We start from the raw sequence: 15920 nt of genomic DNA on the forward strand, positions 1-15920 counted from the left end.
AGCCATACACGGCGTGTTAAAGAGTACCACCGCAACATTACCTCTGTCCAGACTTGGTCCCATTTCCTTCCCACACACCCCTTAATGTACAGAACAAAGAAGGTTTCTGCAATTAGTCGACACTGAGCAATGACTCATTGTTCAGTGCACCTGATTGGCTGGAATGTAGCACAGCCACAGTCATTAAAAATCACATTTTCTCTCATCTGCTCTCATGCAGACCGTCTCAGTGATGTCTCTTCACATGCTCATGTAAACCGTCTCAATGATGTCTCCTCACATGCTCATGTAAACCATCTCAGTGATGTCTCCTCACATGCTCATGTAAACCATCTCAGTGATGTCTCCTCACATGCTCATGTAAACCGACTCAATGATGTCTCTTCACATGCTCATGTAAACCATCTCAGTGATGTCTCCTCACATGCTCATGTAAACCGTCTCAGTGATGTCTCCTCACATGCCCATGTATACCATCTCATGATGTCTCCTCACATGCTCATGTAAACCATCTCAGTGATGTCTCTTCACATGCTCATGTAAACCGTCTCAGTGATGTCTCCTCACATGCTCATGTAAACTGTCTCTGTGACGTCTCCTCACATGCTAATGCAGACCGTCTGGTCTTAGTGGGCCGGTGAGCACATTCAGATCAAACCAAATACACCAAAATGCATAGATAAGAAATGAAAATACATTCCAAGCACATGGCGGACAGTCATGTGGCGCCAGACGCACACACGAATCATCCTGTTGGTTTTACTTGGTCCTAACGGCATCCGATTAGAGAGGGACTAGACCTGGTCATGACATAATGTGCAGTATCAGAGGTACTGCACTGCGGAGGTCCAGGTCTAGGACTAAACTTGGTCTGGGAAATTGACTCTTAAAAATTCATGTGGAGTTTGGGCTCTAACCTGGACAGAGATGGAGTCTTTAAACGGGAATGACAGTGTCTGCACCGATTGGAATGTTATGTTTCAGTAACGAATAACACTGGAGACAACAGAAATACATTCAGATCAACAGTTGAAAATCAGACCTGCTGCACGTTGTTAAACTTTGTGCTTCTTCATCGTATCTGAAAAGGCACGGGTCTGGTTTTGGTCTTGTTACAATTGCGCAGTTGTGCGGTAATGTCTGGATTTGGCATGATTTCACTGTGAGAGCGATTGGTTGTGTCCAATCCATGTGAAGGCAGCAGAGCCCAGTACGTCTCAAACGTACACACACACACACACACACACACACACACACACACACACACACACCAAGGGCAGGTGAATCGGTAGGTCTCTGCCTGAGCTGTCCATTCTGGAGATGCACACATACTCACCCTTCAGACCTGCCACTGGGTCCGGCAGGCGTACGAAGCCCCGCCCACGGACTTAGCTCACCCAATCCCGTTCATCATCCAATCGCCAAGCCCTTCGCAAGCTGTGGGAGTGAAGGTGATGGAAACATAGCAGCGCGCACACCCATAGTTAGCGCAGGACAAAGCACCGCCTCAGTGGGAGGAGCCTAGATCGGCCAAGGCTACTGGCTGACCTGATCTTTCATAACCCAAGTAAAAAAGGTTTTTTTAACCTAAAATATGTTGTACTACATTTTGCGATTCTAGCGTTTCATATTTTAAAAGGTTTTAAGTCCTGGGAGAATCCACCATCGCCTTCAGCCTTGACTGCGTACAGTGCCTTCACTGTTGTGTCTTTCTCTCTCTCCTTCCTTTGCTCACTCAAAGTTTCCTCTCTCTCTCTCTCTCTCTCTCTCTCTCGCTCTCTCTCTTCTTTTCTCTCTTTCTCTCTGTCAGACATCACCTGTTTCTTTCTTTCTACGATAATCCCCGTGAGACCAGGGAGGTCGCATGCCGTGAACTTGTCAGTCGAACCGAGCGCCGGCCAGACAATTCTGACACTCGGAGCTGGCGCGTCCGGAAGAGCCTCCTTCCTGAAAGCTTCAGATCGGCATTGTCTGCGCGACGGCCAGACCCAAAGGTTCGCCCTCTTCCGTGTCTCCCGCCTCCACAGCATGGAAGTGCGCGACGTGACGTGGTGTCCTGCGATACACACCTGTAGCGGCGTGGGGAAGAATCTCTGCAGTGAGTGCCCAGAGCGCAGAATCGAAGGCTATCGTGTTGGGAACCAGCCGTAGACATGTGAGGTGACCCCTGGAGCTCGCGTGACCCTGAATTAATTCAATAATAATTTGGCCTCGCTGCTTCTCCAGAAAGTGATTTATTGATACAGGTATACATGAAAAAATCCCCCCTCCACTTCCCCACACACACCCCACATGCACACACAAGCACAGTTTTTTGCATACATTTCACACAAATGAAACCTTATTTGTGTGGTCATTTTTCATTTTATTATTGTTATTAGTATCATTATTATTAATTATTATAATAATAATTGTTATTATTATTAATGTTATCATCATAAGACATCAGCGTTTGCTTTCCTAGTTCACTTTCCAGCTCTTAAATTATTAAATCAGCTCCATGACCGGCACGGTAACGTTCACCTGCGCGTGACGACGCCGCTCGGACGGAGAAGGACGGAACCGGAGGTGCCGACGCGCGAGCGGTAGGGGGCGCCTGACCGCCTGCGGAGCCGCGCGCGCCTGATACGGCGGCGTTCAAACCGGGAGACGGCGCTGACGTCATAGGCTTGCTCTCCACTCGCGAGCGAAACGAAGTGGCCGAGAGCGCGAGGCACAGAGAATGGGGCGCGCGGAACGGCTGGAATAACGACGCTCGCGAAACAGTTCCGAAACTTTGGGGAAGTCTACGCGCCGGACATGGATACGGGCACGCTGGGCTTGGTGCTTCTGCTCGCGACGGCGCGCGGCGTCGGTGCCCAGCACACAGCCGGTAAGTGCACGCGACGCGGCTCGCGGAGAAGGGCGAGGAAAGTTGCGTCGGTGGAGTCTAGAGGTGCGCCACGCGCGGTTGAACTATGCGCGAGGAAACAAAAAGTCGACCTGGGGGGTTTCAGCGTGCGTAAAAGAGCGGGCGCGTGGCGCAGCGTGGACCCGTTCGAGGTTATGCGTCTCGGGCACTTCGCGGTTTCCACGCGGAAGGGCAGGTAGAGGTGCGGAGTTTGCTAACCGCTTCCGGCAGCGTCTCGGGCTGATCCGCGAGACTGCCGTCGGTCCTCGCGCTGAACCCAAAAACTTTTCTCAGCCCGGTTTTTTTCTGCGCACCCGCTTGGGGGTTTGATTGCGACTCGGATCGACTGACAATTGATCGATAATCACGCGCATTCGATAAAAAAAATGCGCGTGAAGACGAGCTGGCCGCACGAGACGGAGAACTGTTCGGAAGTGTTTCGGGGAGCGGAGACCTCGCGCGCGCGCCCGCCAGCGGAGTTTGGTCGCGTGCGCAAGGGGGGCTGCGGGGGTCGCGGTCTGCGCTGGCGTTAAAGCACGGGGTCGGCTCTGAAAGGTGTTCGGAGCCGCGCCAGCAAATGGGAGAACGGCGGTCACTTTTGAACTTTTTCTTCGCCCTTAATCGCTCCATTCACGAGCAAATGTTGAAATGATCGGGCGAGGGTTTAATGGCTCAGTTGCGCCTTTGATGTTTCAGCGGCGTGAAGTGCAGTGCGACATTTGGAGCGCGGGCTCGAGTCCAGCTGCAGGAATGACGTTTAGTTTTTCCAACACTTGGTCACGCGCGCCGGTTAAAGGTCCGTCCTGAATAACGCGTCTCTCTCGCCGCGTGCCAAAGTGCCAGATTGCATGCATGCGCCCGCGAGACAGAGACGTTTGCAAGGGGTGTGCGATCCGGCGCGCGTACATGCACCCGAACCTGCCGGTGACGGGACGTGCTCCTGTCTGTGTGCGCGTGAATAATGCACGGGTGGCTTTATTGGCGTAGATTTATTGACCATTAACTTCTACTTTCAAACAGGAGTCTTTCTCCCCCGCCACCTAAATGCCCTTAAATAACTTAGTTATTTACCCCGATGCCAATCATCCGCATCTGTCGGGACTGTGACCCCTTAACCATACCCCCCCCCACACAGCCGTCCGCGTGATAACTCTTAACGTCATCAGCCATCGGTAACGGCAGGTGTCAAATCCGGGGTCGATTATCGGTGTGTTGCGTTAAAAATAAATACCACTGCATGCGCGAGCTGCGAATGGGGCAGATTAGCATCTAATCGCTGGTCTTCCTCTCTCTCTCTCTCTGTCTGTCTCTCTCCCTCTCCCCCCCCTTCTGGCCGCAGTGCAAATGGGACATGCGGAAAAAGGTGAGTTGCCTGTCTGTCGTCATCATCATCATCGTCGTCATCCACATTAAGATCTGTCCCCGGTGCGTTCCCGTGACCCCGTGCCCGAGGCCTTGTGATCCCTCGTGCACTCTTATCGCCACAACGAGACCCGCCGTCTTAGACCGTGCGCGCGCGAGCGGAAACGTCTCCTTTCACGCGGACCGGCCGCGCTAAAATCGTCAAAAATCGATTTCGCGCGACTGGTTTGAATCGGACGTTTTCCGAACGTCCACTTGTTTGGCCGGCGACGCGCGAGCAGCTGCGGGCGCAGTAAAGGGCAAACCGAGCGCTTCTTTTGTCGCGCGGCTTTCTAATAGGCACCGTTCTCGTGTTGACTTTGAAAACCGTTTTCAAAAGGACACAAAGGCAGTGAGGACTCGTGAATGGCTCACAGGGACAAAGGCGCTTCTTCCTTCCCTTTTAAACTCCCTTTCTCGCTCCGCTCGCGGAGGGCCTTGCGCTTCCGACTGCTCCGAGCGTTCGGATGCGCGTGTTCGGGCCGGGCGGCGACTGCTTCGGTCTCTGGGCTGATCGCGGGGGGGGGGGCTGCGTTCACATCGTTATTTCTGCGGCTGTCTCTCACGTCGGTCTTCACTGGTGTGGGGATAATCTCCTCTCTGTGTGTGTGTGTGTGTGTGTGTGAAGGAGGCCCAACGCGGCGGGATATGAAGTTAGGTCTGGTGTTCCGTATCGCAGTGTCTCGCCTGTTCTCGTGCCGGCTGGGTTATTTCGGACCTCATTTCGCTCCGCAGACTTTTGGGACGGCATTATTTCCCCGCCACAGTAACCTTTTGCTTTATTGATGGTGTTCTGAGCTGTGTGTTTTGGTCGTATTCAACCAGACCCCATCTCTCTCTCTCTCTCTCTCCACACACACACACACACACACACACACGCCCTCAACCACTTCACCCTGCTTCTTACATTAGTGCCAATTGATTATGATTCACGTTGTAATTACTTTATCTGAATGTTAACTGGACACAGGCTACCATATACGGTTTATTTTTGTGGTTGGTCTTATTTTAGGCTTGTTTGTATTGTGGGGGGGTGAGATTACACCTCGACAGAGCAACTTCCTGCGTGCGGAGCCGGTGGTTCGTGAGACTGAGTCTGGCCCGGCTGTCTGGCGCGTTCCTTTCTCGGAGAAAAACGCGTGAGAGAGAGATTGCTTAACACAGCACAAGCGTGAGGGGCTCGTTTTTGCGTACTAGGGAGAAAAGCTATTTACAGTGGACAGGTATTGTCCTCGTCCTTCTGTGGGAGTGTTTTCAGATTATGCACGTGAAATCAATACCTGACAAAACGTCTCTGTGATTTTAATTTTTTTTGCCACACTATGGATTTTTAATCTAACCGAAATTCGGCGAGCGCTGCATAATTCGTGCAGCGGGTGGGCGGTCCGCATCCCTGTCCCTCCTGTTAGGGGTTTGTCAGCATGTTACGGGGAGCGCGTGCGCACGCGCCAGTATTTTTGCTGCCTTGCATGAATACACACAGAAGTTAACCTGGCTGTGAGGCTCGCGCAGGAGTGTGTTCAGTTCTGTGCGCAGTGCTGGTAATTAAGGAGTTAAGACTCCTTGCTTGGTGTTGCTTGATGTTGAGGTGACCCTTGACCCCTCAGCTTGACTGTCTGAATAGGGTGGAGATCTCACACACACACACTGCTTAAGATGCAGCAGACAATGACCTCTCTAGAGGCACCTGGAGGGTTACTCATAGAGCTGGAGAAGACACCCACACACACACACACACACACACACACCACATCTCATTCTCTCCCTTTCACTCACATGCGTACACACACACCACATTTCATTCTCTCTCTCTCACTCGTGTGCATGAGCACACACAGGCTCATGCCATCTTTCTCACACACATACACCCCCCCACACACACACACATACGATACATCTCAAACTGTCTCACACACACATGCATGGCTAGTGCTCTTTGTCAATGCAGCACTTTGTGGATTAGAGCCGTAATGGCCGCCGTCGGCTCTGTGATTTTTGCCTTAAGCTCCTTAGAGCTCGTTGTCCGATCGGGGGCGGGGGGGACCCATCCCACCCCCCCACCCCCCCCGTGGAGGTGGAGGGAGAGAGGGAAATGGAGGAAGAAACATCAGGGAAGGTTTTCCTCAGTTTTAGCCTTTACTGTGCTGCTGAAGAGAGTGTCACCTTTTAAAAACACCAGCAGATTCCAGCCAGGAAGGTACCATCAAACCATAGTTGGTGGAGGAGAAACACACACACACACACACACACACACACACACTCTACAGGTAATCTCTTGGCAGGCCTGTGTTCAGCATTCCTGACACTCTGGTGCTAGAGTGTTTTTTTTCCCCCCACATTTGTATGTCTCAGACTGCATCCTGAGCTCCGAGTCCCACTGCTGGGGGGGGTTTGTTGGGAGTGTGACTCAAACGTGAGGAGGTATGGTGGGCAGATGGGAGGTTGGCGTGTGAGGGAGCGATCGCTGCTGTGTGTGCGCTGTAGAACGGAGGAAGCCAGACTTGGGAGGCAGCGTTGGGCCGGGGTAATGGAGCGCGGGTGCTGGGGTTTGACTGGTTGCTCCCAGTGTCTGTCGGTCTGCTGCTTTACTCACTAATGGGTGCGGTACAGCGTTTAGGAGCACTGCGGTTTCAGGTGTCTTAGGCTTTGGGTGTGTGTGTGTGTGTGTGTGTGTGTGACCACACCCTCTGGTTTGGGAGTGTAAACTCTTTGTGGGAGAGTGAGTGTGTGTGTGTCTCCTCCCCCGCCTTTCACGGTTCATGTTGCACTTTGCACCGTTAGCGCCGGTGTGTCCAGCTCTGACGTTTCTGTCTACATCTCGTCCTGGTATTTGGACAGAGGTCTGGAGCTGTGGTAGTGCTGAGCCAATGTGTGTGTGTGTGTGTGTGTGTGTGTGTGTGTGTGTGTTGCTGAGGGGTGCTAACTGAAATGTAGCATGCTGTGTTTGACGCTCGTGTTGGGCTGAGTGCTCGGTACGGTGTGCTGAGTTTCACTTGGCACCTCTCACACAACAAAAGGTTCAGCTTGGTGTGAACTAGTGTGGGGGAGGGGGATTCCTGCCCCGCCCCTTCTGGGGTGGAGTCAGGGCTGTGCACAGGGGAAGGGGCATGCTCCCCTGTCTATGTCAGGGGGGAACCACGACTCCTCCCACGTCTCTCTCACCTACTGCTCCCTCATCTTCTCTCTGTTCTCTCTTTTGCTCGCACTGGAATGACTCTCTCTCTCTCTCTCTCTCTCTCTCTCTCTCTCTCCTTGCATTGGGGGCTCATTTAAATGTCGACACACGCACCTGGTGACAGACACTCTTTAGATAAAAGTGTGCAAGCGTGTGCACGCGCATGCGGATGAGTGTGTGTGTGTGTGTGTGTGTGTTGCTCTGGGAGGCGTGGGCTGACCCGACCCCCCTGCTGTGGGTGTAAACTGGAACTCTGCTCTCCTGCGCCAGGTCCACTGGTTCGGTCGGTTGTCTTGCTGTTTGTGAGAAATGGACAGAGATGGACGTGTGTGTGTGTGTGTGTACATGTTCTAACGTTTTATCTGTTTAAATGGTTGAATCTTTGTTTTATTTCTTTGTTTTCAATGTAAAAGTGACCGGCAGACCATATGGGGAAGAAATGAACCACACACACCTACACCCTTCACTCCACCATGGTTTACTGCACTTCCATCCATCTTTGTTGTTAAGGGTTGAGGTATGTGTGTGTTCTGGGTTTTCTCATGGTTTGAACCACACACATGTGGTTTGGGTTAAGCATGCTTCCCTCTGTTTGAACTTGTCTGAACAGAGCTGACCAGCTCGCTCTGTGTGTGTGTGTGTGTGTGTGTGTGAGAACTTTGCTCCAGAACAAAACATGGTGCTGTTTTCAGTGTTGATTATCGCATGAACACACATCTACACAACTATGTACTTGTGTGTGTGTGTGTGTGTGTGTGTGTGTGTGTGGGGATAATGAACTCTCTTTTGTTGGGTTCCTACCCGTCTCGTCTTTCCTGGTTGTGTTAATTTACACTGACGATAATGTAACTTACACACTCATGCCAGTAAAGCAGTAATGAGGGAGAGAGGCGGAGAGAGAGAGAGAGAGAGAGAGAGAGAGAGAGAGAGAGAGAGAGAGAGAGAGAGAGAGAGAGAGAGAGAGAGAGAGAGAGAGAGAGAGAGAGAGAAGGAGTGGAGGAGGGGGTTTCTGTTGTGCATTAAATAAAAAGGCAGCTCCAGTAGGGTTAAAGGTTAAGTGGTTGTGATTCTACTGAAATGGCTGAATAACTCGGTACTTACACACACACACACACACACACACACACACACGTTTGTTTGTTTTTTTTACCTTCGTGCTGTGGGAATGGCTTTATCTCTCGGAGGAAATCTTCGTGTAAAATCTCATTGTTTTCTTGTTTGTCGGGTGTTGATTTTGCATTAAGACTAAACAGCCGTGTTTCCGTGCGGCTCCGCGTGAGACTGGGACCTTGGATGTCTGACCGCACCTCTGAGCCTCCACCACAACCGTTACGTCCACCCTCCTAATATTTATAGGAGGATGAAGGCAACTGCCGTTACCGTGGTAATCGGCGCACTAAGGGCTGTGACGCCCAGGCTGGGAGAACGACTCGGGCAGCTCCCGGGAACAGAGAAGACACTACCCGGGACCCTCGAGCTCCGCAGCGACTGGTAGAGGACGCGAGCTTGAAGGAGAGAAGGAGAGAGGGAGAGAGAGCACCTGAGGGAGGGCGAGAGGGGACATTTATTTATATATACACACCCACATTTGGAAGGGAAGGAGAAATTAGCCTCTGATTGAGGGAAATGAAAGGTCATTTGTGTGTGCACTCGCGCGCATGTATGAAAATACAGGTTGTGAACAAATACAGTATGTGAAAATTGACTTTGAATGCAAGACATCTGCACACACACACACACACACACACACACACACTCTCACTCTCTTAGGTTCCAGACAGTTTGAGCTGTGGCAAACCAATGATTACATCCGCGTTTGAAATCAGACCTCAGAGAGCTGTGGCATGGAGAGAGTCGCGTATCCCAGGGTTCCCGATCACTGGGTGAGGCAGGCGAGGATGCGAGTCACGGTCCAGGCTGCGTTTGCAGCGAGGTGGTGGTGGAGACTTCCTTTAGTGTTGCGCGTTACGGCTTTTCCTCTATTCTTCCTCTCCCAGCACATCTGTTCGTGTATCTGACCAAAGAAGCATGGGCTCTTTGACGTGTGTGTGTGTGTGACCCTGGTGCATTGGGGGAGATTTCGAGCACAAAGCTCTTGTTGTCTGTGGTATAGAGGACTGCCTACCAATGAGTAACCAGCGTCCGTCCTCCTAAATCTTCCTGTTCCTCTCTCCCTCTCTCTGTTCCTGCACAGTCAGGGACATGCAACTGCTTATCAGGCGCTGATGCTGCTAGCTTATGGACGCCATCTTGGTTCAAGCCTTGAACAGTTCCCACATGTACAGGCTGAAATCTTCTGAGTGTGTGTGAGGGTAGAGAGACGCCTCCAGTGCATCTTCTTCTTTCTCGCTAATGTTCTGAAAGTTGTGCAAGTCACCGGTTCACTCTGAGACCCACACACGCATTCAGTTGAACGCAACCCGCATATTTGCCTTTCGCTCTCTGATTAGCGCGGAAGGCTAGCGGCCTGCTAGTGGCTGTGAGATTTTGGGGCGCGCGTGTGTTTGTGTGGGGTGGGTGTGTAAAATGACTTACTGTCTGCATCACACATCACTCAGTGGTTGATCTAGTGGAGTACACAGGCACAACCTTTTCAGGCCTGCCCCGTAATTACTGTGTGTGTGTGTGTGAGAGAGAGATCTGCCCTGGCAGGTTTTTAATTGTAAGTTGGTAGGTCTGTGCTCTGACAGGCTCTCTTAATGAGCGCCAGGGCAGAACTGACGCTTTGATGTGGGCTGACGTGAAACATCGAGCACCCACGCTGCCAGAACTACAGCGTGTGTGTGTGTGTGCGCATGGGTGTGTACGCGTGTGTGAGGTTCAGCGTTCCTGCTGAGCAACTTTTGGCATGTCTTTTCTTTCTGTCTTGTGTGTGTGAGACACTGAATTAAATGTCCTCCTCTGGCTGAACCTTCCTTCCTTGTGTTTGATGTTTGGCGAAATTGTTTTAATTTACGTGTGCGTGTCTCTCTCTTACGCGCACGCAAGCACACACACACACACACACACACACACACACAGACTCTTTCACCTTCCTGCAGGCAAGGGAAGTGGAGAGGATGCTGGGAATTAACCGGCTTTCAGTCACGGCACCTGGTCACTCGCGCTCTCGTGCTCTCGCACTGTTTCTTGCAGTGCGCGCTCGCGCTCTCTTTCCGGTCTGCTCTTTCTCCTTCATCTCCTCCCGACTTTGCCCTGCGAGTTGCGAGCGCCTGTTTTTGTGGGCGCGGCCTGATGTCCCTGGGCGCACCTGACACGTGCGCTGTGCGGCTCGTACGTCTCTGTTCAGCCGGGATCGGTTTGTCAGAGACAACTTTGACATCCCGTGGCGACGCTGTTGAACCTGCTGCTCTGCTGTCGCCGTCTGTGGTCGCGTGCTACGGATCTGCGAATATGATTGGAAAATGTCCGCACACATGGTAGAGTCTGAAAATCAACTGACCTGAAGTGGTGATCTTGTGCATGTGGTACAGAGTACACGTGAGAGCGAGGAGTGTGTGTGTGTGTGTGTGTGTGTGTGTGTGTGAGTGCGAGTGAGGAGTGTGTGTGTGCACGAGTGTGTGTTCTGTCCTCTCTTACATATCCAACATTATTTGGCAATTAATCAGAGTTTGGCTGAGAGAGAGATCCTTTAATACCCCACCCACCCCCGACACACACACACCTTCTCTTCTCTTCAAGTTCTGAGTTGTTGAAAGGATGGTGATGGAGAAAAATGAATCAGTGTTTTTGGGTTGGTACAGAGATCCAGAGTGTGTGTGTGTGTGTGTGATTTTAAACATGTGCATGTACTAGATATATATATATATATATATATATAAGTGTGTGTGTGTTTGTGTATTGAAGTACGTGTAACTCTTTGGCAGCTGGCGGTGTGTTTACATTTTAATTGCGGTGAAATCCTCCTGCTTCTGTGTGTGAGAGTGAGTAAGAGTGTGTGTGTGTGTGTGTGTGTGTGTGTGTGTGTGTGAAGGGTATCATTTAAGCCTGCTGTGGAACAGACAGAAGCAATCGCTCATCGAGCTGCCCAGATCTGTCAGCGCGCCAGACCTGTCTGGGAATGAAAGCGTGCGGAATTAACTCGCTGGCGTGGTGTTGCAGCTCCGTTCCGAGACGGGAATGTTTATTGATTTACTCCGACGCGGCACGGAGTACGGCAGGGATGTCTGAGGGGGAGAAACACATGGAAACAAACACCTATCTGTTTGATGTTTTCATTAAGAAAATCAGATTATGTTCAGTTGGACTAAATGTTTATCGTCTCCGCCAAGGGCCCTTCAGACAGACACCAGCGAATATGTTTATTTAAATTTATTTGAGTTAAAGTCAAAAAGGTGCAGAGAAATGGTGTGTGTGCGTGTGTGTGCGTGTATGCTCCATATGGGGGATTATGATGAGGTTAATAACCAGGTTAAGTGGTCAGTGCTTAGTCCCCAAACAAATCCTCAGCCCCCACAGAATACAGACCTGCTACACAGTGGTGACTGTGGTGGGTGACTGCGTCACTGTGGTGGGTGACTGTGGTGGTTGACTGCGTCACTGTGGTGGGTGACTGTGGTGGTTGACTGCGTCACTGTGGTGGGTGACTGTGGTGGTTGACTGTGTCACTGTGGTGGGTGACTGTGGTGGTTGACTGCGTCACTGTGGTGGTTGACTGTGTCACTGTGGTGGGTGACTGTGGTGGTTGACTGTGTCACTGGTGGGTGACTGTGGTGGGTGACTGTGTCACTGTGGTGGTTGACTGTGTCACTGTGGTGGTTGACTGTGTCACTGTGGTGGGTGACTGTGTCACTGTGGTGGGTGACCGTGTCCCAATTCTCTCTACCCCCCCCCCCCCCCGCCCCCCCGCGCGCGCGCGTGATGTAATGGGGAGGGGCGGGGTTAAGCCCTGACGGTGGTGACGCGTCATTAGCAGGCTTCTTCCTCTGCTGGAAATGTCAGCTATTTAACCGACTCCCATGACCCCGCCCCCTCCGCACATGAGCTCAGCCAGTGGCCTTTTCTCTGAGTAGATCTGGACTTTTAATGTTCGTGCCTTCAGAATATGGCCGTGTGTGTGTGTATTTTGAAATATTTTCTCTGCATCCACTTCTCTTTGTCTCTCACTCACACACACACACACACACACACACACACTCTCCCCCCCATGCCGTCATGAGTCTTCCTTCGGGCTGGCGTCTGTTTTGAATGACCTCAGTCTCCTCTCTCCAGGCTGCTGGTGACATCACAGTGGACTCTTCGTTCATCTTGGCTGAGGGTGTGTGTGTGTGTGTGTGTGTGTGTGTGTGTGTCTGTCTCCTGGAAAAGTTTGACCCAGTTTTATATTTCACTAATTTCCATTTCTTTGTCTTTGTGAGAAGCCAACCTAGTGTAGTGTGTGTGTGTGTGTGTGTGTGTGAGAGAGAGAGAAATATTGCTATTGCATGACTATATTACATTTGTCATAGTTTAGTGTGTACCTGTGAGTGTAAATATGTGTTTAGGATGAGGTGTACATATAGTGTAATGTACCACTGGTTGTGTGTGTGTGTGTGTGTGTGTGTGCGCATGCCATATGGGAGACAGGGCTGGAGGTGTTGTTCTCCAGATGGCCCAATCTTCTTCAACCCTCCTCTTCCTCTTGTTCTCATCTCCAGATGACAAATGTCACATTTTGTTGTTTCCACACACACACACACACACACAGATTCCCAGCTGCCTTGTTTACCTGTGTTAGCGTTTGCTGTCCGTGGTGTGCTTATAATATCACATTTAAACCATCCATACAACAGCTCTGTGATCATCTGGTCCTGTCTGACCTACTCCTACTCTTCGCTTTGCTCAAGAACACAGCGTGACGCCACCATTGCTTGGTGGGGCTCGGCGATCCGAGTCAGGTCGCGGGGGCCAGCGTGGCGAGGTGCAAGAGAGGGAGCGGGTGTGTCGTGCTGTGATCGTCTCTGCTGCCCTCCGCCTTGCAAACTCCACCTGAGGGTGGAGGAGCGCCGCCCCCAGGGTCCGCCCGGGGCACTGTCCCAGTGCTGCTTCGCGTGTGCGCTCCTCCTTTAGTGGACTTGCGCTCGGATCTTCCGTTGGCCTGGTCGTCTCGCACACACCTCTACCCACGAGCCCCTTAGACGCACCTCTAAAGAGAGTGGGAGGGAGAGAGAGAGAGAGCGAGCGAGAGAGAGAGGGAGTCAAGTTTTCCATCCGTTTTGTCTTTTCTTTCTCTTTCTCTTCCTTTGTCGTGTTCAGTCCGACTTCATTGGCAAAAATTCCTCAAGTTGTCGCTCATCAGTGAAGTTCTACACAGAAGTAAAAAAGAAGAAAAATGATGGAGTTGTATGCCAGGCTGTGTGGCTCGCCTCTCTGGAGACACACACACACACACACACACACCACCCTGCAGGCGGTGAGGGGGCACTGTGGATCTGGCTGTGGGCACCGTGGTCTCACTCCTCCACAGTGCATGACATATCATCACAGAGAGCACTCCCCAAAGTCCAGGGAGGACAGGAAAATTTTCCTTCAGAAGATGAGGAAAATTATATCTCCTCCCCCCCGGCAGGGTGTTTTTGTAGCGGTGCATCTGGCGTTGTAAGAAAACGGTGAACGTTCTGGGACGTTCTTTCTCCTGGACGCGCCCCCGGTGTGCGAGCGCGTGGGGAGGTGTCACCCGGGGCGTAGGAGCAGCTGGCAGAGAAAGAGAGAGAGACTAGCTGGTTTGACAGCTAGCTGGTGGTTTTTCTGTCGTAGGTCTTGACTGGTGGAGGCTTTCCTTACTAGAAGTCGTCGGGCATTTTGTTTTCGTAGAAATGCATTTTAAATGTGTGCGTTCTCAACAAGGCCCTACCCGATTGGGCCGTGGTGTTTGTTTTGTCAGGTGTGTTTGTTTATCTTTTGCATGTGCCAATTGCTCTGTACGAAAAAGCAGGACATTGTGGGTGGAGTGTGAGAGTGAGAAGGGGTGTGTGTGTGAGCGTGAGAGTATGTGTCTGTGTGTCTACATGCGTGTGTGTGTGTGTGTGGGGGGGGGCGGGGGGGAGAATAGAGGTTAAGTTGGAGAGTGGGAGAGTTTGTGTGTTATAAATAAGCACACTAATATAGTACACTAGAATTAGCTCTAAATTATACAAGCTATTTAGTTAAGATTGTTCCTTAAATAAGCATACATTCGCACAATACATTTTCACTTATTTTCGTCTTGTTGTAAACAAGGAGAAGGTTTCATAACGAATATCTTTCTCTTTTCACTGTTGTGACCATCTGGGTCGTGTTGTCCGCGTCCAGTGGTCTAAATGCGCTTGCGGCTTTTTCGCTCCTCTAAGGACATTTGTCGAGCGATTTCTAAAACAAAGTTGTAGTTCTGACCCAAAAAAGAGCCACTTTGATCTGCAGTGTTTGGGATACCCCCTACAGACGGCACCGCGGGGCAGATGCTGACGTAGTTTGTCAACAGATGATGTCATTAGCTTTGTGAATAGATGAGACCATTTCTTGCATGACGAGGGGTTAAATTTGGCATCGGTACCGTTATTAACACACTGCGCCTCCACCCAAACTGGTCCGACCGGGCGCTGCTGTCCCGACGTCTCGGTTAATGCCCCTGGGCGTTCAAGCAGTCTTTATTGTCGAACCCTTTGTGTGTGTGTGCGTGTGTGTAAAACGTGGTCTTTTTTGATTAATTGTGCATTTCTTGTTAAATGTGTGTTGCAGAGTCCAAGCTCCAGATACTGGCATTTTTATGCACGCACACACACACACACACACATCCATACTAGATCTATGGCACTATGTCACGTTTCTTCCTGGAGAAAGATTTCTCAATTTCTTTTTCATTTCATTTGATCTCATGTTGGTGTGGTGTATCCGCGGGCGATCGTGTGGTGGCGATGGTGTAGCAGCGGGCGATCGTGTGGTGGTGTTTAACTCAGCTAGTGGGAGAGCCGACTGCTGTTTGGCCTCTAATTCTTCACTTGCATGAACAGCCTGGACAAAATCATCTGGGATTTTCCTAGAACATGACCAGCAGGAGTATATATACACACACACACACACACACACACACACACACACACACACACACACACACACACACACACACACACACACACACACACACACACACACACACACACACACACAGAATGGTTTCTTTCTGTCTCTAAATCAGTCTGATCCAAATGACACATGAACCTCTAATTGTGGGCGTATTCCATGTCAGCAGGTGTCACTCTGAGCAGGAGTATAAGGGCGGAGTCTCCTGCGGATGACATCACAGACAAGACTGCGTTCTGACTGGCTGTTTCTCTGTCGGGGTGGCTGGCACTGAACTGGGAGGTTGAGGCAGATGATTAGCAGTGCTGGGTTTACTCTGAGATACAGGCTTGCAGACGGGGCGGAGTTAGGGCGGGGCGGAGGCGGAGGGGGTGGGGTTGGGGCGGGATGGAGGTGTGGCCACCAGGAGCCAGGCAG

At 51.2% G+C, this 15920-nt stretch overlaps 1 protein-coding gene across 13 annotated transcripts in view; it reads left to right on the top strand.

Annotated features, from left to right (window-relative positions):
* Positions 1 to 2739: 2739 nt before the first annotated feature.
* Positions 2740 to 15920, top strand: part of ptprk (protein tyrosine phosphatase receptor type K) — a 91788-nt gene continuing 78607 nt past the window's right edge. For 6 of the 13 annotated variants that reach the window (XM_027030390.2, XM_027030395.2, XM_027030396.2 and 3 more), the window contains exons 1-2: positions 2741 to 2872; positions 4230 to 4253. In XM_027030390.2, the coding sequence (XP_026886191.2) occupies positions 2800 to 2872; positions 4230 to 4253 (97 nt within the window). In that variant the 5' untranslated portion in view covers positions 2741 to 2799. Of the gene's footprint in view, positions 2873 to 4229; positions 4254 to 15920 lie in introns of all 13 variants that reach the window. The other 7 variants (XM_027030403.2, XM_027030393.2, XM_027030398.2 and 4 more) reach the window with 3 other exon arrangements.

Source organism: Electrophorus electricus, chromosome 8 (assembly GCF_013358815.1).
Source record: "Electrophorus electricus isolate fEleEle1 chromosome 8, fEleEle1.pri, whole genome shotgun sequence".
Lineage (NCBI taxonomy): Eukaryota > Metazoa > Chordata > Actinopteri > Gymnotiformes > Gymnotidae > Electrophorus > Electrophorus electricus.